At 40.5% G+C, this 23,398-nt stretch overlaps 1 protein-coding gene across 10 annotated transcripts in view; it reads right to left on the bottom strand.

Annotated features, from left to right (window-relative positions):
* Positions 1 to 23,398, bottom strand: part of CDKAL1 (CDKAL1 threonylcarbamoyladenosine tRNA methylthiotransferase) — a 731,906-nt gene that overhangs the window by 309,835 nt on the left and 398,673 nt on the right. Inside the window, exon 9 of one of the 10 annotated variants that reach the window (XM_089333340.1) lies at positions 4,283 to 4,497. The exons of the other annotated variants lie outside the window; for them this stretch is intronic. Within the exon in view, the coding sequence (XP_089189466.1) occupies positions 4,298 to 4,497 (200 nt within the window). The 3' untranslated portion in view covers positions 4,283 to 4,297. Of the gene's footprint in view, positions 1 to 4,282; positions 4,498 to 23,398 lie in introns of those variants that run through there. 10 annotated transcript variants of the gene reach the window in all.

Here is a 23,398-nt window from a genome sequence, read left to right as displayed (position 1 = left end):
CTTTTGGTTCCAGTAGAACTCCACAAACGTGACACTGAAGGCAGAAGATTCCTTCCACGAGCAATGAACACAAGTAATGACTAGATTTTGGTTTCTAAATACCATTCATCAATAAAAGATTAAAAGTTGTTTAGAAAAACAAGTGATTCTAGGACTACAGTTAGAGAAGCTATGCCTGGAACAACTTTTGACACTGGAAAGTAAAAATGAACTCACAAACAATGAAGGTATCTCAAAAAAATAGAGGAGTCAGTTTGAGGAAGCTCTCAATGGCCAATCTGGGAATGTTTGAGCAATAAAATAAATAACAAAAATGGAACATAAAGTATAGAATGATGAATATCCATGAGTTCATACATACAGAAATAAATAATGGAAAGAGTAAAATAAATGGGGAAAAACCCAGTTCTTTGATACATTAAAATCCCCACTGATACAGGTGAAAGATATGGGAGTTCTAAATATTACATATATTTGTGTGTGTGTGTGTGTGTGTGTATACATATGAACAAAAACTTTGGGCAAAACTTTGAAAGGAGCTTATTTACATCATCTTGAAGTATTTCCCTATAAGACATTCATTAATTAAAAGGGGAAAAACAGTAACTACACAATGGAGAAAGCTGGTACCACTTAAAGTGATAAAAATGAAGCCCACCAGTAATGACACCTCTCTTTGACACTGTTCTTAAAATCCTACAAAGCATATGTCATTTCAGTGGTGTCCAGCCCAAATGCCTAACATGGACTGGATCAAGTGCACACCTGAGAAAAACCCATTTTGAGAGAACTTCTATCAAATACCTGCTCAGTGCATTTCAAAAATGAGAAGGTTACAAAGAGCAAGAAAGGCAGAAGCCCTGACCTATGCTGCAGGTGAAGAGACCAAGGAAACACGACAACTAAATGCAACCTGGACTCTGGAATGGATCTGGGACCAGAGAAACAAATTGAGTAGGCCAGTGAGTGACATCCCCAGAGGGTCTGTAGCTTAGATAGATCACACAGACTATTTCACCAATATGTTGTCCGTGCTCAATGGTCATGTATTAACACCAGATGAAGTTGGATGAACTCTCTGTACTATTTGTGCAACACTCTCCGAAGTCTGTGCTTTTTAGATGATAACAGTGAACAAGGAAGAAGATCGAGGTTGAGCATTGGTCATTAGAGCAAAGCACCACATGTATGTGAAAACTTTGCTTACCAACTTCCACTCCAGAAGTTCCAAGTGAGGTTTAAATAGGGCAGGCCTAATATAGACTTGTCTTTCCCTAATGCAAACCAAGAACCAATTTCCCCCAACACTGCCTCAAAGCTTCCTAATTTAAAATAGCTTTTATTAGAATTGTTCTAAAAATCATCAACTTATTTTAAAAAATCAAGAGGAACACACTCCTCAAATAAGAAGTCTCATATACTACATAAAAAAGGGGAATTTTTCCATCCTGTGTTTACAGTTAGAAACTTAAAAAGATTTCCTTCTGAAACATGTCCTAGAACTGCCATTATCATCCCCAAATATCATTTATTAAGTAGTTGCCTGCAAGTCCCATGTGAAATTTCCCAAGGCACTTATAAGCAAAATGGATAACCTAGCTATGGCACAGAACTAAAGAAAGCAGATGCAGAGAAAACTTGTAAGTTAAAATGTTTACAACTTAGGTATAAACACAGCCACAGGCCAGGCAGGTATGAAAATGATAATGTCAATAGGCACTGGAAGGAAGCCTCTGCCTTTCTGAAGATTCACACTTCCATACAGCGCAGATAAAATGTATTGCATCCTATATATTAAGTCTTCACGGATGTTGCTATCAATCTACAGTAATGGAAAGGAGAAGCTATGGGAGCAGGTGCAGTGTGTGAAGGAGTCACCTAACCTTTACGTCTGAAAGCACGAGAATCCAATCACAGGCAGGCTGGCAACACACTAGGCCAGCCAGAGGGCGGGGCAAATCCAAGGCTGACACCACGCAGGCCAATTTTACCAGAGGGGACGAAAGGGAAGCATGACAAGGAAAGCAGCAACAGCTCCCTAACAAATACTTCACAACTCAGCCTTAGAAAAGCATTTACAGAGGATCAAAAAAACTTTTTTTTTTTTTTTTGACAGGCAGAGTGGACAGTGAGAGAGAGAGACAGGGAGAAAGGTCTTCCTTTACCGTTGGTTCAACCTCCAATGGCCGCTGCGGCCAGCACATTGTGGCCGGCGCTGCGCCAATCTGAAGCCAGGAGCCAGGTGCTTCTCCTGGTCTCCCATGCGGATGCAGGGCCCAAGCACTTGGGCCATCCTCCACTGCACTCCCTGGCCACAGCAGAGAGCTGGCCTGGAAGAGGGGCAACCGGGACAGAATCCGGCGCCCCGACCGGGACTAGAACCTGGTGTGCCGGCGCTGCAAGGCGGAGGATTAGCCTAGTGAGCCGCGGCGCCGGCCTGAGGATCAAACTTAAAGAACACTCACTGTTTAAATTACTTAGCTGTTTTTTAAAAACAGCAGTAAAAATCACATGAAACACTTGAGTTAATTAAAAGTAGGAATAAAGTACAACTAAGCATTGGATTTATTTTTTTATCTATTTATGTTCATTTCATTTGAAAGGCAGAGAGACTGACAGTGAGAGACAGGGACAGACAGAACTCTTCCATCCCCTGCTTTACTCCCCGAATGTCCACAATAGCTATGGGTAGGCCAGGCTGAAGCCAGGAGCCAGGAACTGCACCCAGGTGTCTGGCGTGGGAGGCAGGGGCCCAAGTACTTGAGCCATCATCTGCTGCCTTCTAGGGATGTGCATTAGCAGGGAGTTGGATCTGAAGTGGAGCGGGGACTTGAATCAGGCACTCCAATACGGGATGCAGGCATCCCAAGCAGTGTCCCAACTGCTGTACCCAATGCCTGCCCCTTATTCTTCATAATGCAATTAGTTTATAATATGCTTGGAAAGTCAGACAACAGGCTGTTGATCCAACTAAGAAAACGAGAAAGAAGTACACAAATGAAGATAATCTGCAGAAAATGATCTTTGATCTCCTACTGGCCAGCATATTACTCAATGATTCCATAAATATTAACTGACCGAGGTGCATGTGTCATGTAACATGCTACAAGCACAAATGTGAATACGACATATGTCCCATGTCCAAGAAGCCCACTGTCTGGTGTCAGCTGGCAGCAGTGGCGACTTGTACTGGATATCCTGGCATGAATGGGTACCCACATTCACAGTTCCACCCTCCCAAAAGATGACATCCACTGTAGCTCCCTTTCTCCAGAACTCCCGTCAGTCAAACCAGCTACAATCTACCAGGTTAAGGCCATGTCTTGAATCACATGGCTTTCTCCTACTAGACCCTGCAACTATCAAAGCTGTTTGTTTGTTTCACTTTCTGTGTCAATCAAAATCTATTTTTAATCCACTAACTAATCTTTTTTTAACTACTGTGATCAGTATCACAATCCATATACCATGCTCTGAACATTACTGACATTCAATAAATAACAAATTCTCATTTACTTAAAAAAAAAAGATTAAACAATGAACAACTGAGGGTAGAAATCTCTACTGACCACAGAATTGCTATGACATTAAAGCTATTTTAGTATAAAAGGCCTCCAAATTACAAAATATGCAAATTATCTTTATGCAAGAACTGTACCAAATATTCTAAGATTCAGAGTGCTTAAAAATATTCACCCAACTGGGATGATTTCAGATTAAAGAAAATAAGGGCTGTGTAATTATATACACTTACCTTGACAAACAGAAAGCAATCTGTGATTAGAACATAGCAATTAGTTACAAAATGCTTCACATGGATTTAATTACCCATCAGTCTACATGTAGCTTAATTACTTTTATCTCATTGCATCAGTAAAAGATTTCTGCCTGAGGCAACTGCCAGTCATATATTTATAAGGTTTCTAGACTTTACAGTGAATTCATTATAACACTCAGGCAAATGTGCTAAGTTACAGTTGCAAAGGCATTCTTCATTTTGAGTCTCTGGTTTTAGTTCAGAACCATCTCATCTCTTCCGTAAAAGTCAACTCCTATGTAGCTTTCAAAATGACAGCGTCACCTATTTGGCCAAGTACCATTGTTGACATAAACACCCCTTCTGTTTATTCTAAGAGACAGCAGGAAAGACCTTTGAAACCAAAACAATCATCTTATTGCCCTGAAGGAAGGGTACATGTTCTCATGGGTACAGTGAACACAGACTTCAGAAAGAGATGACCCCACTTTCTTCAGGATGAGGAAGAAAGTCCTTTCCCGCTCCATGCTACTCTGCTGATTATAGGCTTGAAAAGATGGTGGCTTCCTGGGATGGGTTGTTCTGTGATTCAGAGTACAGAGTGCTATCTTCCATGTACTTCTCCATGTACGTCTCCTTGGGAAGACAAGTGTATGGTTGCAAAATCCAGCCAACTAGATTTTGGTTCTTAGCTCTTTTGCTGATTAACTCAATGTCTTCAGACATGCTGCCTAACTGATCTGAGGATAAATGATAACAATTTGCTTGTTAAATTCATTAATACCATTACATAAAAATAGCTAGTAGAGGGCCTGGCTCCTCGCAAGGATACAAGAGAAGTTAATGTTTGCTGGGTTCCCTAGGAGAGGCCTTTGAGTTTTACATGATTATGTTTAAAAAGGGCAGTAATTAATTAGAAAATACCCTCCCTCCATCTTTCTTGAAAGAAACATTTTCGTGGGGGTAGGTTGGGCAATCAGATTCTCTAAAAAGTGGGAGCTTTCAGGACTGTGGGACATGGTGTTGAGCAATCTGGCTTCCAACTATTGATAAGACAGGGAGGTCTGTGGCCAGGTGAGATGCCACTGTATCAACTGCATTTACAGAAATCTAAGGTGGCTTCCATCAGGGCTTAAACACTGTCCTCAGGATACCTCTGCAACCCTTTTCGTATCCCAAAGTTTCTTCTGCTCTAATAACAACAGAATCGACAGGAGAATGGTGCTCCACGGCTGCTACATCGAAGAGTCACCTAGCAAGCACTTGAAAACTTCACGTGGGAAGCAGGCAGGCAAGATTCTGATCCCGGAGGTCTGCAGTGATGTCCGAGACTGTGTGCCCTGGTGATCCCGATAACCTCTCTTTGAGAAACAACAGGCAAGAAACACACCAGAACCAGCAACAACAACTTAAATATACGCAGTTACCAAAGCCCTAAGAATGCAGAAAGTATTTGCATCCCTTTAAAAGTCTCTTAATATTTTCTCCGTGAACTTGTTAGTGCTCTGTGACTTTATTCTTCTCATTTGTTGATCTCCCAAAGGAATGCAGGCCCTAGATTCTTAAAAATGGCTGGGAAAAGGTTCATGTATCACCATGATGTGCAAGTTCTCCACTACAGTTGAAAGAAATAAAGAATAGGGCACAAGAAGGCAAGATTTTATGGTCCTGTGTAGTTATTAAGCACAGAGAAAGAATGTGATGTTTGAGAGGTGTGTTAAATACGGGGAAATAATCTATACTGTAAAAATCAATCCAATGAAAATTTTATGGATGTTTTTACTCCTTTGTAAAATTCAAAGCAAGCAAGTAGGTACTAGTTGTCCAAAAAATACTGAGGATCTTTCATGAAAGCCTGTGCTTTCTGCACGTAGGTATGCCCTGCTGCTAGCACAATGACTACAGCACATGTAAGGACCCCGCTGGTGTCTGATGGCGCGGAGGAGGAAATGCCTCCCAAGTAGCTCCTTCTAGACAGGGGTGGATTTTTTTCAAAATATTTTTTTTCCCACTATGACTGTGGATAGGAAATCATTTTTTGTTTTTAACAAAGTGTCTACAGATAATCAAAAACCACAGAGACAATTAAGCAACACACTTTTTGAGAAAAGAACTTGATTGCACTTCAATCCCTTTGTGTAGTTTGTTCTCACTTAGAAAAGGAAGAATAGTTAGGGTGGGAGAGTCCATCCCCTGCATCTGACTCTTAACAAGACTTTGAGCATGAGCCCGTTCATACTTCCTCTTTGACGTGTTTGTAAAATGGGTAGAGTGACGTTGGGTTATTGCAATTCACTGACAGCAGATATGCCAGTAAAAGACACGGCACAGGGCCTGTGGGTTGGCACAAGACCAAGTATGAAATACAGTATATGCAGGCTGAAGTGACTTCAAAGATGAACTGTAACTGGAAAAACACTGCAGAGATAGCAGTAAAAGCCCACTCATACGGATCAGTACAGAATAGTGATTCCTGTCTGTCTAAGCTTTAGAGCAGCCTGGGTTAGAGTTCTGGCTCTCCCACTAACTAGACAGCCTGGGTAGTTTTAACTACTCATCTCTGAGTTTCGGTTTCTGAGCTACAAGAATCCTAACACATACCTTGTAAGTTTGAAATAAAGATTGAATGTGGTTGCAAAGCAGTTCCCACTCTGCCTTGCGTGCTGTAAGGAATAATACTACAGACTTTTTATATTATGGAAGATACCCAAGTAATGAGGAAGACACAGATTCACTCCAGATCTCAACGTGGGTTCTGCTTACTAGACCAGGGACCCCTGCCTTTGGAGACTGGAAATCACAGTATGTTTAGTAACACATTTGAGTTACTCTGGAATTTGCATATGGAGAAGAAAACTACTTCTTTGACAGTAAAGTCACAATAAAAAGGATAATTATGGCATAGCCTATTCAGCCCTATATGCAGAAATTGCTCCATTTGCAAATGGGAACTACCCAAGCACAGAAACAGAGCTTGATGCAGAGCTTTAAAAAACAATAAAGTTAATTAAAAGAAAAAAAATACTTTTTTAGAGTTCAAAAACAAGTGTATTTTTTTTGTCAAATTCACATTTATGGTGCTAATAGGGAGTTAAAAACGCAATGAAAGAAATGCATAAAAACATTTCCACTGACTTCTCTTAAATAGCTTTCATTAGTTTGATGTGAGTTTGCATTTTAACTCATTAAGTATTTTTAAGATTAGATTTGTTCTTTTCATACAGCTTTTCTTGGTATTTTTTTGTGCCAAGACAGGAGTCCAGAAATCACTTATACTTTTGATCCAGAAAATCCAAATCAACTCATCAAGAAATAGTCTTATAAAACAACTTTAAGAGGATGAATTGAAAAGGAATAAAGAAAACACAGTCTCCAATTACCTAAACAAGTGCTCAAATCATAAATCAGGAGAAAACATCCTTTAAAAAAGTAACGTGCCAAGTCCCTGAGCCTTTTTTCGCTCGTATCTTTTGGGACTGTGGATGAGGAGATGCGGATCCAAGTCAGCCCTGGGCTGATGAGTGGGGACGAACACACCTGCCACCGACCTTTGAGTGGCGGCAGATAGTCAGCTGTCAGCCAGCAAAAACTCAGAACAAATAATCCCATGTCCTGACTGCTGTAAAACTATGATCTCAAAACCTGTGTTGACAATTAGGAAGATTAAAAATAAAGTCAAATATAAAGGAGTAGTCGCTGCTAGGAATAGCAAGCTACAGAAGGCAGAGATTAAATAGCAAACATCAAATTTTCTAAAATTCCTACCTTATGAGAATACTTGTCACTGCTTTATATATATATTTTTAATTTACATATTTGAAAGGCAGAATTACAGAGACTCAGGGAGAGACAGAGAGATTTTCCATCCACTTGTTCACTCCCCAGATGGCTGCAACAGCCCTAGGATGGGCCTGACCAAAGCCAGGAGCCAGGACCTTTATCAGGGTCTCTCACATGAGTGGCAGGGGTCCAAGCACTTGGGCCGTCTTAGCTGGGAGCTGCGTGAGAAGGGAGCAGCCAGGACTTGAACTGATGCTCATATGGGATGTCAGCGCTGCAGGCATCAGCTTCACCGGCTGTGCCACAACGCCGGCCACAATCACTCTCTCATTTAACTTTTTACGTATATGAGAGGAAGACAGACGGACAAAGGTCTGAGCCTCTGGCTCACTCCTGAAATGCCTGCCACAGCTCTGGGCCAGGACCTGGACCTGAATCCAGGTCTCCCATGTGGAGGCAGGAATCCAGCTACTTGAGCTCTCCGTGCTGTCTCTGAGGGTTTTAGCTGTGGGGAGCCAGAGCTGGAAAGGAAACACAGACTCTGGTGGGGATGCTGAGATCTTAATCACTAGTCTGTATACCCACTCCTACGGCCTCCTTGACTTCACTGCTGCTCTCTGGAGCAGCAACCTTTGTTCCCTTGGGAACCTGTTATCCTTGCCAACCCCTCTCTCCCAGAATAACCTTCATGAGACCGGGAAGAATGGGACACTACCAGTATGTGTACTCTCTGCCAGGAAGTCCTGCAGCTTCCTCAAGGAAAGCCCGGCTGACGAATGGCTATACACACAAGGGTTATCTGTTGTCCCCATCTGCCCAGGAAAGTGATTTTACTAAGCTGGGACCACCAGGCTGGAAATCGGTTTCATGTCCATCACTCTGCATGGAGCTTCCGGGATTTATCCCACCACATTCCCACTCTACTGGTTGGGATTGGGTTGGCAGGAGGTATCTGCAGTTGGACAGTGTAGTGACTACTGGCTGGCTTGAGATATCCTCAAGCTTAGAGAAAAACTCAAAACAACTATCCCAGGATGATATAAATCCAGTACTTTAATTCAAATGTGTTTTGAGTTGAATAAATTTCTGTATGAAAAAAAGTTTCGTTTTTTCAATTCCAGGTTCTGAACATCAACTTATAAAAGAATCCTGGAGACCTCCTGGATGGTCTGTAGCAGGAGAAATCATGCCAACTGTAGCTCCCCTGATGCTGCCTCACTTTCAATAAATCCCTTGATTTTGTCTGATCCATTTTCTTCATCTGGAAAGTAAGGAGCCTGGACCAGGCACGTAGCTCACATTTCTGGATTAGAGATTCTCTTTGACACTGAAAGAAATTATGGAACCCTTTTCAAAAACAAGCCACTTCAGCAACTGACTGGGTATGTCAGATGATTCATAGATCCTTGGAAGCACATCTGTGAAACACTCCTGGACTATATATTAAAATGTGATGTTACGGTCGGTACACACACAAAACATTTTTAACGAGAAGGGCTTATTTTATGGAATTTTTTAGAATTGGAAAATCAGTTTCTTTACTTCCCCACCAAATAACCATCGAACAATTACTTGTAAAACTTAATCTTACAGCAATGCTGACAGGACAGCCACACATGTTCTTCCACTCTGTGTGAAGGATACTACAGGAGTCCTAACTCCTCTGCCCTGAGGCATTCAAAATTCTCACCCAACATTAGTGAAATAGTGGTTAAAGCTAAAGAAAAATTTGAGACCATCGAAAACATGCAGGCTGGTTGTTGCATTGAATGAAGCTGTTTGCTTAGGAGATGAGAATATGAACGGTTAGGAAAGGAGTATTCTGAAAACCAACAGTAACACAATATAGTTAATATAAACAGTGTGAAAATGTAATAAAAAATGGACAAATTTATTTTTTACATAGAAAGAAGATGCTAAAAGTTGATTTGACTGTTACAGAAAACCATGAAATTAAAGTAGTTCTACATTTAAATTAGGAGAAGAAAATGATCATTATTAGGGATTATAAAATACCAAGGCAAATAGAAAAGTAAAAAAGAAAACATCCCTCTTATAGGAAACCTGGGCCATGAGTTCCAAAATAGCTTCCAAGTTCTAGAATTTTACAATCTAGAATATTTTGCTGACCAACATAGGTCAAAAATCTGATTTTCTGCTTTTTGCTACTGTATTTAAAAACTAATCAACAATAATAAGAATGCAAAGGAGGTACACTCCTTTTGAATTATTAATAGGTAATACAACTGTAAATGTTTTTGTTTACCATTCTTCACTGCCCTTGCAAACAGTTTCAAAATGGGAGGTGCTGAAGCATGAAGAGTGTTTGCAGCCATTGCCTTCTGAAATCACAGTGCAGGGAATTAGTGGAATTCTTGCCTCCTTGGGTTATTATCAGACATTGTGAACTTTCTTTGAAAGCAGACTATAAATTCACAAGGGGGTCCCTTGCCTTCCATCAAGGAAATATTTAAAACGATCCCCATCTGCCATTTTAATGTATTCTGCCCAAAGACCACCATAAATATTTAATATAAGAAAGGCACTATTTAAACAAAATGAATAGCTTATGAAATTAAAGTTGGCTGGTGGATTACATTGTATACATAATACACTGTAAATAATGACAAGGAAAATATGAGAAGCATTACTAACCTTCTCTTATTTCTCCTGACATTTCTTAAGAAATATTCAAATGATACTTAGATATGAAGGTCTTAATGGACATCAAAGGGTAACGAACTCTATACTGTTCATTGCTGACCATATTTATAAACATCCTGGTATATTACCCCACTGAAAGGATACAGTATGTTTTCCATTTCTCAAGATGTCTCACTTAAGCTTGTTAACCACTTTTACAAAAGTCACAGGACTAATAGGGATGCCATTAAGACTGACTCCCTGTTATAGTTCTTTGTACTCATCTTGGAGTCACCACCCGACACTGGACATTACTATGAAAGACATTTAATACATATTCATCAAATGAGTACCTAAGGTTACTATCGGATGCAATTATTGATTGCATCCCTGGTTTCTAAGGAAAGGTGCTTCTTTCTCTTTCTAGTACTACTCCAACAACCAACCTGCATGTTTTGGATTCTCATGGAGATCCATTTATTCTTTATCTACACAGAAACAATTCTAGATCCTTTGGTTCTTCTGTCCAAACCAAACCATTTCCACAACTTCCAGTGTTCCCAGAGGCCTCTTTTTTCCTGGCTCATTTTTACTGATTTTCTCCAGAGTGTAGTAGAAGAATTTTTTCTCAATATTTATACAGCATACCCTGAAATAATGCTAACTTTTACAAGAATAACACATCTTTGACAGAACCTAAGATTTTTTTTTCAGCTGGGTTAGTGCCAAGCCCCAATTCTTTACATGAACAACTCTACATTCAATACACCACAGAGTTATTGATGTTTTTGACCAAACCTTTCACAGTTAATTCAGATTCTTTTATTCTCTTGATGCCACCAATTTTTTTTCTATATTGATGTCATGCATCAATAACCTTTGTATGTTTTTCATCCCATTTACTAAATAAAATGCAATGTTGTTCCAGGCTAATAACATCATCTGTGGATAAACATCCCCTGGCAGCTAAGGGAGATCTGTTCAGAATCCTGCAACACATGCAGATTCATTTCTCTAAAATTCTTACCAGAAAAATAACTTGGAACTTGTCCTCAAGATTGACATTTCTGTCTGGATAGTTAACCTTGAGCACCCCCCCCCCCATTTTTACATAGGCCATTACTTCATCATGAAAGAGAAACAAAACTGATTTAAAATATTCTTCAAAATGTCACAGTATTTCCTAACCAATATCTTTGACTACTGTTCGACTATCACTAGAGGTTCTAGTACCTTCCCATTTGTTATCAATAGTAGCATTTATAGGTAAATCTATTTAAAAGAGGATTACTGTATTTTATGTAATCTAAGACTCTAATAATCTTAAATATACTTAAACATGTACTATTGTGAAAAAAATTTGTCCACATAATTATAAAATTCCAATTATTGTAAGATGTATCCTTATTTAGATGTAGAAATAAGTACACACTAAAATTTATTTAAAAAGACTGATTTTCTGCTGTTGTGACAGTATATTCTAAGTACATCCCTAAATATCAGTAACATAGTATTCATAGCATAGTTAATTATTAACATGACATGTCACTAAGTCAATATTCTCTATGAAAATTATGAACATCTTAAACATCTTAACTACCTGAGTTTTCATGGAGATGCTTCCCCCCCCAGATACCTGTCTTTGTTCTGTTAACTTCTAGTTTGTCTTAATGTATTTTTTATTCAAATCCCATTCTTCGCAATAAACATTCTTATGCCTATTGTTTAAGTGAAGAGATATGCCTTAAACATGAATTATGGTCTTCATTCCTTTCGCTAGAACATCACAAACAACAGATAGATGCGGTTTCACGTATAAACCATTTGGTAAACGAAGGAAAGTTCTATACATTATCTAGAATCACTGAAACAACCTATTTATCGAATGGACAAAAACTTCCCAAGTGATGAGTTACTGCTTGAACAGTTACAAAAGCTATGAAATTCAATCTTTTTTCACTAGGCAAAGTGTCTTCAAAAAGTTTCATGGAAAATGTGTATCATTAAAAAACTGTGCATGGATTTCAAAATTTTTAACATTGGCTGATAGACACCATGCCTTGGCTGAAGTAGCCTGTCTTTCTTCACTAAACAGCACAGCACACAAGTACACATGGATACATGCTACCAGCTGTAGAGTGTCTCAAAACTGTCAATGAGGCCGGCGCCGCGGCTCACTAGGCTAATCCTCCGCCTAGCGGCGCCGGCACACCGGGTTCTAGTCCCGGTCGGGGCGCCGGATTCTGTCCCGGTTGCCCCTCTTCCAGGCCAGCCCTCTGCTGTGGCCAGGGAGTGCAGTGGAGGATGGCCCAGGTGCTTGGGCCCTGCACCCCATGGGAGACCAGGAAAAGCACCTGGCTCCTGGCTCCTGCCATCGGATCAGCGCGGTGCGCCGGCCGCAGCGCGCCGGCCGCGGCGGCCATTGGAGGGTGAACCAACGGCAAAAGGAAGACCTTTCTCTCTGTCTCTCTCTCTCACTGTCCACTCTGCCTGTCAAAAAAAAAAAAAAAAAAAAAAAAAAAACTGTCAATGAGACAAGTCCCTCTTTATGGCTCCTACCTTTTTCAGGTTGAGTTCACTGTTTGGTCTCATCATCCACCCCCCAAGCCCACCCCGCATACCTAATCAAACTTCTCAGCAATCAGGAACACTATAAGTGAGTGTAGAAAGAAAAGCTTCGGAATCAGGATTTCTCTCTAGCCCCATATGTCAAAAAACCTTCTATGGAGATTCTTTTTATGTCTGGTTTTGACCGTGTGACTCGTTACAGAAGTGCAGAGGACCCTTTGAATGTGAGTGGGGCAGTGATTTATTCAAATGTAAGATGTGTTCCTCAAATAGTACCACAGGGTTAAAACAAGGTTGATTTATTTCTTTTCTCTGGCACTGGCTCAAAATGTAAGCCTTTGTCACCAAATCAGCTTGAATTTCATTCAAATACCCTGTTATCCATTTTTATTTTTTTGAAAATGTTCTTGCCTTTCAGAGCACAGCTCTGGAAAATCAGCAAACTCCATTGGCAGCTACGACTACAAATGCAAACAGGCCTCGGAAGTTACTGCGTGTCTAGGCCTGGATCTCGCCCTCCTCCTTCCTGAAAGAAGACAAGAGCAGTAGAAACAAGAGTAGGCAATTGTGGAGAAACCAGTCAGCGAGGGGTCCAGTTTTCCACAGAGCTTGCTCTCATTCATTTTCTGTTGTGGCCATGGGGGAAGAATGGAAACTAGTAAAAAGACTAAAGTTCAACTCTGAGAAGTGACTTCAGCAAGGGGCGGTGAAATGCAATCACTCTTAGTAGTCACGTCCAGAGGCTAAGAGATAAATAGACTGTGAATTGAAGCCGCTGAGCTGGTACAGAGGTGAAGGCCAAGCATTACCTGAGGACAGAAGCTGGGGTGGGCCACAGAGCATTCTACCAGGTTCCCACATAAGGTGGAGAACAAGGAAAAAAACAGAGATTCTTAAGAAAGGTATCTAGATTCCTCTTGCTTTAAAAATTACGCTGACACATCAACTAACAGCAGACACCAACAGGGAGTTATTTAAGCTCTCTGAAGCTTAGCTTTCTTTACAAGATAGGGTGAGCAATCTCTTTTCCTGAGTTTAGCAAGGCTCAAGGATCATTTATGTAAAGCATCTAAGACCACTGGTGCACCTAGCTGGCCATTGATGAGTGGAAGCTACTATTATTATTATTATTATTATTATCACTTTCTTTATTGAGAAGAGAACGTAAGAAGAAACTTTCAGCTACATATTTAGGAAAAGGCTTTAACTAAGGAGATCAATCTTAAGTACGATAGGCACTTGGTAGTTTGGGTCTTTATCAAAGTAATACTGCCTCCTACCTACCACATTCCCAAACTACTTAACTGTGTCACCAAATGGCCATGGCAGAAACCTCTTATTATATTCTACATGGTACCAGCAGAGCTTTTTAAAAATCTGCTTTAAACAGCAGTGTTTTAGAAAGCAAGGAGGAATAGTCAGGTTGACCATAATTCAAATTGCAACAGTGTTCCACTGACTATCTATTTGCATAGTGCTGAACTAGGATCTCAGGACAGAGTGTTGGAAAAAAAAAATCAGCCCCAATCCTCACGGAATCCACATTGAGCCAGGATGTGGTAGAAAGAAAAAACAAATGACAAACCCATAAGTCAGATCAGATAGATTCTTCTGAAGTGCAGTTGGGTCAGAGATGAAAAGCTGTTTGTGGGGCAGTGATGGGCACCAGTGTTGAGGGGCACAGGGAGGCCTCCTGAGAAGTGAGCCAACGGCGACCTCCTGCAGAGGACAGAGGCAGAGTCTTCAGAGATCCCTCCTTGGAAAGGCTGAACCTCGGGGGCACTACCGGACCGCCCAGGCCTCGGGCTCCGGCCTGCTGCTCACTGGGCCACCAGGCTTTCCCAACGTGTCTCCGATTTCATTCTTGATTCCCGTCTCACTCACCTGTTCCTGAATCAGGACCTCACTTCTACTGCGCTCACCTTGCCTTGACTTAGGGACCGAAGGCCTAACCAACATGCTGCCTACTCCATGGAACTCTTCATCTGCAGAAATAAGGAGACCAAGTTCCTCTCCAGAGAGGCCTGGCCCTGCACCTGCAGGACCTGTGCAAGAAAGCCGGCCACTTCCTCACCCAGGCAGGGAGTCTAGCGGGCTGGACCGAATCGCACTTCAGTTGAAGGAAGAAGAAACAGCATTAGCTAAAGAGCAAGCTGGGGGCTTAGAGAGGGAAGGACACAGGATACTTTTATGAATTTGAGTGAAACAGTAACAATAAGAATGCCTGGCAAAAATCAATAGAGTGGGGGGGCTGCTACATTCTTTCATATTCTCTCTCTCTCTCTATATATATATATATACACACATATGTATATGTCTATATTTATAAAGGCAGTGGTTCATAGGCACATCAATCATTAGGTGACAGAAAAACACAAGAACTATCAAACTGTTGGGTGGTCCTTCTATGAAGAAAGTTGTCAGATCCGTCTGACTTTGATCTCTCATTCACAGCAATAGCCTGCAGAAACTTCTCCACCCCATAACAATAATAAATCTCAGAAGCCACACACTTCGCAGGCCAGGAATCACCTCTGATGAGAAATCCTCCATTCCAATGAACTAAGTAGACATTAACTGTTAAAATGCTGGGCTGGAAACTTCACAGTGTAAAAAAACAAAACAAAACAAAAACACTCAAATGGGAATGAACCAGTAGATGGAAGACTCTCTCTCTCTCTCTCTCTCTCTCTCTCTCTCCCCATCTCTGTCACTCTGCTGTTCAAATAAATACATCCACACACACACAAAAAAAAATTCCCAGAAACCTCTGCACCATAGGGTCTGGAAAGCCATTAACCTGTAGCCCAGGAATCATCACCAAAGACATCTGGGAAACAATGGGTTTGACTGAGGTCAAAGAACAGTGGAGAGTCCTTAGTGCAACAAGAATGATAAAGCGAAGACAAAAGCCAAGAAAGCAAAAGTTGTTAATAATAAATGCTCTTCTAATTTAAAACACAGGAAGACAGGGAATAGGAAAATGACAGTCCCACTATTTAGCTTCTCTGGAGTGCGTGGGATGCTCACTATGCTAATAAGACTGACTTCCTCGGGGCCATTCCAGCTGTGTCAACCTGCTAACCTGAGAGGGCACTATGGCCACCTTTGGGGCCTGCTCCTCAGCCCCTCCTGCAGGACACCTTGGATGCCACCTGGTTCCTGCCTAGGAGGGCACTGCCACTGCCTTGGAACACTCAACCTCCTGGACACAGAAAGACAATCTCTCTCCCGAGAAGTGCAGACTCTGAGGGTAGAACTGTGCCTTCTTTGTGGGTGGTCGCACTGCAGCTCAAAGCACAGAAATGTTTCTAACACTGAAAAACACAAAACAGCAAGCCAAACTAGGGAAAGCACCACATTAAAATAAAATCTGTCTTTTAAGTTGATTTTAAACAAATCACCCAAAGTATTTCAATAACTCTCACTGATTGCATATGCAGTAACAGCTTAGATATGAGTACCAGCCATTTTAAGCAAAGTATCACTGGTTTATAAAACTAAATTACACCGAGAAAGTAAAGACTAATGGGATTAATTCTAAAAGATGCTGATGATCCACGATATATTCTTCGAACAGTCTGACCCAGTTTGGTCCCTTCAGTGATTCTGATTACCTAATCCCAATTACCTTCTTGTACTAGATGCTTGGACAGATTTCTGTGCTCTGTGTAACTGGAACTTTGTCCCATCAAGGCTTAAACTCAACAAGATCATTTGAGATTAAATGGATAGATCATTTCATACACACAAATCTCTCTCACACACACACACTTTTATCATATTACAGCTGATTTAGCTTTAGAATTTAATCAGGTGTTTGCATTTTGTTTCATAGGTTTATTTATTATAGAGAAGGATGCAGATCAAAGACAAACAGAACGCTGGAGAATTAATTAGAACACATCTGATGTCCGGTACTCATTCAGATTCTTTGCAGCAGCTCAAGGTTGAAAATTCTATGAAAAAATGAAGGAACCAAAAACAGTACTTTCACTGAAAATATAAACTAAAATTCTTCTTAGAAAAATAACCAAGAAGATTAAGTTTTAATAAAAACGTATCATCACATTATGAGTATAATCACTTTGGGAGAGACAACAATGCACTCACTCCCTGTGAAATGCTGGGAGTCTACTCATCAGACTGTTATTTAGGATAAAAACGTTTATTATGTAAGTCAACTGTTGTCAATTTGAGGAAACTTTTCTCCTACAGGCATGATAATGTCTGAAGTTTATATGAAGCTTCACAGGCTTATCTACATATATATTTCTTTTAATCTTTATAAATAAAGAATATAAGGATCAGAAGATAATAAATATTTATGTAAAGTTATATAGTGGTTTATGATATAGCCATCATTAATATCTAAACCAAATAATCCCAGTTCAAGGTGCCATTTTGTTTTGGCCTATCTTTCAAAAACTTCAGGAAGAAATTCCTTATAATTCTTCAATTAAACTTTTGCATTTGTAATTCCTCTAAAGTTAAAACAAAATATGACATTTTAAATTAATACTAAATATTTTCAAATAATTGCACACTGTCTCATCCAAATGTGATAAAAACAGACAGTATTCAAATCTTATGTCATTGGTCATGCATATTCAAGACTGTCATGAAAAATACAATAAGCTTTCATTTGCCTCCATTTAATAATCCTGGTATCTGAAGTGGCAGTGAGAAGTACCAACTTTCAGGAGACACGTTACTCAGACTCCACCTGTGGCAGGTTGTTCTGTGTCAAACAGCTATGCTGAGATCACCAGAGGACACTATTCTGTATGGTTCTGGGGGCACCAACAGCCTGGCAGGAACTGGCATGAGACTCAGAAGCAGAATGAAGCAGCAGTCATACTCTCTACATGGAGGTTGTCATGGTTACCAGTGGTGACAGACACAGAGATGCCAGCAGGTTCCAGCCTTCTACATTCTCCTCCACTCAGCACTCAGGTCTGCCATCTCAGCAGACGCTGTTCACCAACAAGAGCCTGAGGCCCACTGCCCAGCGGCTGGAGCAGAACCACTGAAGCAGGACTCAATGACATGCCCCTTCGGGATCCACTTTGGCAGCCACCTCCTCGTGGGCCTCCACCCTGCCCCAGCTCCTCCCACCAGTGAAAGGTCCAATTCCTGGAATAACTCCCTCATCCCGTGATTTGGTGGTTTGACTCACCCTGACTGACACTTCAGAGAGACACATACCTTCTAGATCACAACTGTGAGAGGAAGAACCTAGAGTGTTCTTGTTAACAATCTTTTCATTTTTTTCCAGTTTTTAAATTGTGGTTTAAAATACCCAGAACATATAAATTACCATTTTGACCACTTTTTTAAGTGTACAGTTCAGTATTACTGAGCAGATTCATACTGTTGTGTAACCATCATCACCCATTTACCTCCAGCACTTTGTCTGCTTCCCAAAGAAAGTCTACTGCCATTACACAGCAGCTCTCCATTTCCCACTCCCTCCAGTTCCTGGAAACCATGGTTCCACTTTCTATCTCTAAGATTTTGACTAAATACTCATATACATGTGGTCATACAGTATTTTAGCTTTTGTAGATGGCTTATTTCACTTAGTTCTCAAGGTTCATCCATGGGGTAGCACATACCAGGTTTTTTTTCTTTCATGTTGTAGCACATGTCAGAACATGAATGATTAAGGAGGGACTTCATATTTTTCTTGGCCCACTAGCTTCTGAGTTCCAAACTTTCTGGTGAGCAATCTGTGGACAATCTTATTGAGTCTCCCTTATAACAAATCACTTCTCTCTTGTTGCTTTCAAGGTATTGTCTGTCTTTTGACAGCCTCTGAGTTCATTCTACTTGGAGTTCATTGAGCTTCTTTGGACGTTTACATTCATGTCTTTCTCAAATTTGCTAAGTAGTCAGTCACTATCCAAACTCTCACATCTCCTTACTCATTTCTCCTGCTACAGTTTCCACAGTGTATATATGGGTACCCTTCATGGTGTCCAGTGGGTTTCTTACATTCTATTTACTTTTCCTCAATTTTTTTTTTTTATTTCTCAGACTCAATAATTTCCACTGTCCTATTTTCAAGTTCACCGATTCTCCTTTCACCTTCTCCATTTAATTCTCTTTAGTAAATTCTTCATTTCAGTCATGATATTTCTCAGCTCTAGAATTTGTTTTGGGTTTCCTCCTAGGTCTTTCATCCCTTTAATGATTTTTCCATTTGTTCATATGTTTTCTTGATGTTACACACAGCTTCCTTTATTTCTTTGAACATTTTATGACAAATGTCTTAGTCTTTGTCTACCAGATGGGCCATGAGCTAGATAGTTTCTGTTGGTTTTATTTTTTCCTTTGAATGGGCTACACTTACTTGATTTTAATTACATATGCTGGGTCTTTTTCTTTGTTAAAAAGTACATTTGATTAAATGATGTAATAACTGTGGAAATCAAATTCTTTTCCCTTCCAGAGAGTTCACTGGGGTTTTTGTGTTTTGATTGCTAGAGGTTGTCTCTCTATGCCAAGGATCAGCCTTAGGTATAAACTTAAGGTCTTCTCAGATATTTTCTGAACCTGTACCGTTACCTGGCCATGCGCCATGAATTTCTAATTTCTGCATCTACATGACTGCTTTTGAATATCCTACTCACCACTATCTGGCCCTAAAAGGGGAAAAGATAAAAATAAAGGGAAAAGGGGGAACTAGCCCTTTCAATTCCCTGAAACTCACTGGGAGGGGGAGGGAAGCTCAACAATGATGGCTGCCCACTTCTGTGTCTGAAGTCCTATGATCAGAAGCAAACAGCAATCAGAGCATAGATCCCCAGTTCTGGAGGACAAGGTCTTTATTATTTACCCCTGATCCCACAGGCTGCTCTTGGAATAAGTACACGACTGTCTGCCATGACATTGAGGGGTGGGAGATGAGAAGTTGCTTCTATGCTAAGAACTAAAATGAACCAAAATTTGTGATCCAAACCTTCTAGAAGTTGTAAGCCTTCAACAGATTCCAGAGTTGCAAAAAAGTTACATCAAATAGGTTTTGCCAATGTATTTGTTGTCTCAGTAGGCAGGCAGATTCCTAGCGCTTCCTATTCTGCCATCTTCTCGGCTTTTTTTTTTTTTTTTTTTTTTTTGACAGGCAGAGTAGACAGTGAGAGAGAGAGAGACAGAGAGAAATGTCTTCCTTTTGCTGTTGGTTCACCCTCCAATGGCCGCCGCACTGCGCTGATCCGAAGGCAGGAGTCAAGTGCTTCTCCTGGTCTCCCATGGGGTGCAGGGCCCAAGTACTTGGGCCATCCTCCACTGCACTCCCTGGCCACAGCAGAGAGCTGGCCTGGAAGAGGGGCAACCGGGACAGAATCCAGCGCCCCGACCGGGACTAGAACCTGGTGTGCCGGCGCCACAAGGCAGAGGATTAGCCTAGTGAGCCGTGGCGCCGGCCTCAGAATTCTTTTCTACCACAGTCACTTTTCAGACTATAATTTCTAATCCTAAAAGAATTCATGTTTATTGAAACAAAATTAGCCAAGTCCAATTGTACCTTGTGATATAAATACACCTGGGTTTCAGAGTTTCTTGTTTCTTGGAGATGATTATAAGCACTTTCAACTAAAACATTTTCTATTTAGAAGTGGTACCTCTGTTACCATAACTCCCTCTTCTCTGTTACTTCGTTCAAGTCTATGGAAAATGCAGTCATGATTGAGCAATCAAACTAAAGCATGTAGTAGCAGAAAATCATCTCATCTTCTTCAATAAGTACATAAGGAGCACTGTAAAAGCAGCAAAGCTAAAAGAGGGAACATCAAGATCGATCTCTGAAGACTTCTAAAATGATGCATATTACTAATGTTCAATTATAAAATCTCAAAGGAACTAAGGCTGAGTAACATAATGAACATGCATTTACCAATTCCAGCAGCACGTTATTCAAGAACACATCTCCAAATAATGATGCTTCGGAAGATTAAAGGAGATAGTGTTTCAAAGCTTAACATCCTCAGAAAAGCTTTGAAATTAAAATTAAGATATTCAGCATTAAAGCCTTCTCTGTGTATGTGTGTGAGTGAGTGAGTGTGTGTGTGTGTGTGTGTGTGAGAGAGAGAGAGAGAGAGAGAGAGAGCGCGCGCACCAGTCAATTATTAGGCTGTTAACATATAAAAGTTAGGTATAGAATTTTGGTGAACAAGACTCACCAAAAAAAAAAAAAAAAAAAAAAATCCTTGGGGCTGGCATTCATCGGGCAGGGTGTTAAGTCATCACTTGTAACACCTGAGTCCTGGGTGCTCCACTTCTAATCCACCTCCCTGCAAATGTGCAAGGGAAAGCAGTGGAAGATGGTCCAAGTACTTGGGTTCCTGCCATCCATATGGGAGACTGAGATGTAGTTCCTGGATCTTAGCTTTGGCCTGGCTCAGCCCCAATCATTGAGGCCATTTAGAGAGTGAACCAGGGGATAGATAATCTCTCTCTCTCTCTTTTTCAAATAGATGCATAAATAAACAAATGAATAAATAAATCTTTTAAAACTTTGCTTTTCTCCATTCAGAAGACACAAATTGAAACGTGCCCATTTTCCTTAAAAAAAAAAAAAATCAGGAGATTTCTGCTTCTGCTGAATGCCATCCTGTCTACAGAACAGAGTAAGAGCTAAAAAACGTAAGAGACAAAGTGATGACTTAGTACTTGTGAGTGAAAGTGCTAGGGAAAACTGACCATGTCACTGCCCTCTGAGGTGAGTCTTGCCTCAACCCTTCTTCATGCATCAGCTGTTTAGACTGAACCCAGTGATCACCCTCTCTTTTCTGACCATGACCTCTGTTACTGCTTTTTTGAAAGCTTCCTCTTTCCATGTCTCCTGGTTTCTGTGCTGTAACTGTGTAACTATTATCATTTTACTCCACACTACAAAATGATTTCAAAATATGATCTGTATTTCAATACTTCTCAAATCTGAATCTATAGCACAGATTCGGTTTTCAGTCTTCAGATTCAGAATACGTAAAGGGACTTCAAAATGTTCATGGAAGAAACAGAGTTAAAAGATGTTTATTTTGGTGCAAAATGCTTTTGAAATCCACAAATGTGTTTTCATAAGCACATTTTCCATGAAATTTTGGATGACCCCTTGTATTTAAATTGCCTCCCCGAAAAGTCCCCTTTGATAATTACAGGAATTTCAAAATAACAAATTGAAATTGGAACTCTAGAACTTCTTCCTCAGGTGAGTGCCTCTGCTGGTCTTCCACATTCAGTACATTATACCTTACCTACAAATCTGTGAACAGTCAATGCCTCCCTCTATCCTGCTCATATGTTATCCCAAAACTCAGTTTATGTGACCTAATAAATTGTGTGTGTGTGTGCTGAGTATGTTCATTTCTCTCCATTGGTGCTGCTGTGGTGCCAGGTCAAGACACCATGTGATACCTTCATCTGCACTCTGCTCATCTTCGGATATCTCCAATTTGTGCTCCACACTGCAGTTACTGATCTTTGAAAAAGTCAGATGATGTCATCTCACTGCCTAAGGTCTTCCAATAATTTCCTACTGTTCGTGGGACACAGTTCAAAATACCTAATCTGGCCCTACAGGGTAGAAAGGTAGAAAGGTTGGAAGTGCTAGGGTCTGGAGAGGAGCTGCCCCAGGGCACTGGCTGAAAAGTAAGAATTGCCTTCTGAGTTGCTGGGATGCTCGCCTTTCCAAACTGCGTGCTATATCCAGTCTGTGAAAACTGTACCCTTAATATTTACATACTTTTTTTTGTATATATGAGGGTATTTCAAAAGTCCATGGAAAATAAAAGATAAAGGTATTGGTGCCAAACGTTTTGAAATCCATGGATAGTTTTTTCATAATACACATTTTCTATGAACTTGCTGAAGACCGCGTTTATGTGTCGATTTCAACAATTCTGGCAGCAAAAACCAAACTTTCTAAATTGTATTTCCCATGAGCATTGTGAAGCGCTCTGCTATGTTTGATAAAAATGTTAAAGAGAAATCTAAGAGGGGAAAAAAAAAAACACTAGGAAAGAAGCAACAGTCACAAAAATGCCATCCCCATCGATGCGAATCACCAGAAGGACCACGTAGCATGCGTCACATGTCTCTGCTCACCCCTCCCTCCACACGGAGCAGGCACCACACTGTCATTGCCGCATTTCAAAGGATACACAAAGGCTCAGATTTTAATACACAAGCTCCAGTGGACATCATCTCATCAGGAATAGGAAAGGGGACATTTCCCATTGATTGTTCACTACATGATTGCTCCAGAAACCACTGTAAATCACACAAACCCTTCAAGACAATGATTTTTTCACTTAATTTTAGCATTTGACTTTCAGGAAACAGTTTACACAGATGATAAAATATTCTATCACATGTTCACCAAAGATTTCCTTAAGGAATGTGGACAATTTTCTTCCACTACCTCAGCAGAAACACTACAGTAAGAGTTTGGAAAAGAGTTTGTGTTTTTCCTCCTTTACCCAGAAATCCATTAGCAAAAAGACATGGTGATTCCATAAAGAGGAAGATGGAAATGCCTCTACCCTTAAGGTGTTGTTTAAAAGCGACATTTCTGACAAAGGAGCAGGTGCGGAGGGGGAGTCTCTTTGAATAGGCACACAGCTGATGACACTCAGCCTCATCATGAGA

This window comes from Oryctolagus cuniculus, chromosome 5 (assembly GCF_051225735.1).
Source record: "Oryctolagus cuniculus isolate XC-2025 breed Fujian yellow rabbit chromosome 5, ASM5122573v1, whole genome shotgun sequence".
NCBI classification, from domain to species: Eukaryota; Metazoa; Chordata; class Mammalia; order Lagomorpha; family Leporidae; genus Oryctolagus; species Oryctolagus cuniculus.
The sequence above is the reverse complement of the archived record's forward strand: the minus strand, read 5'-3'. Positions and strand labels throughout refer to the sequence as shown.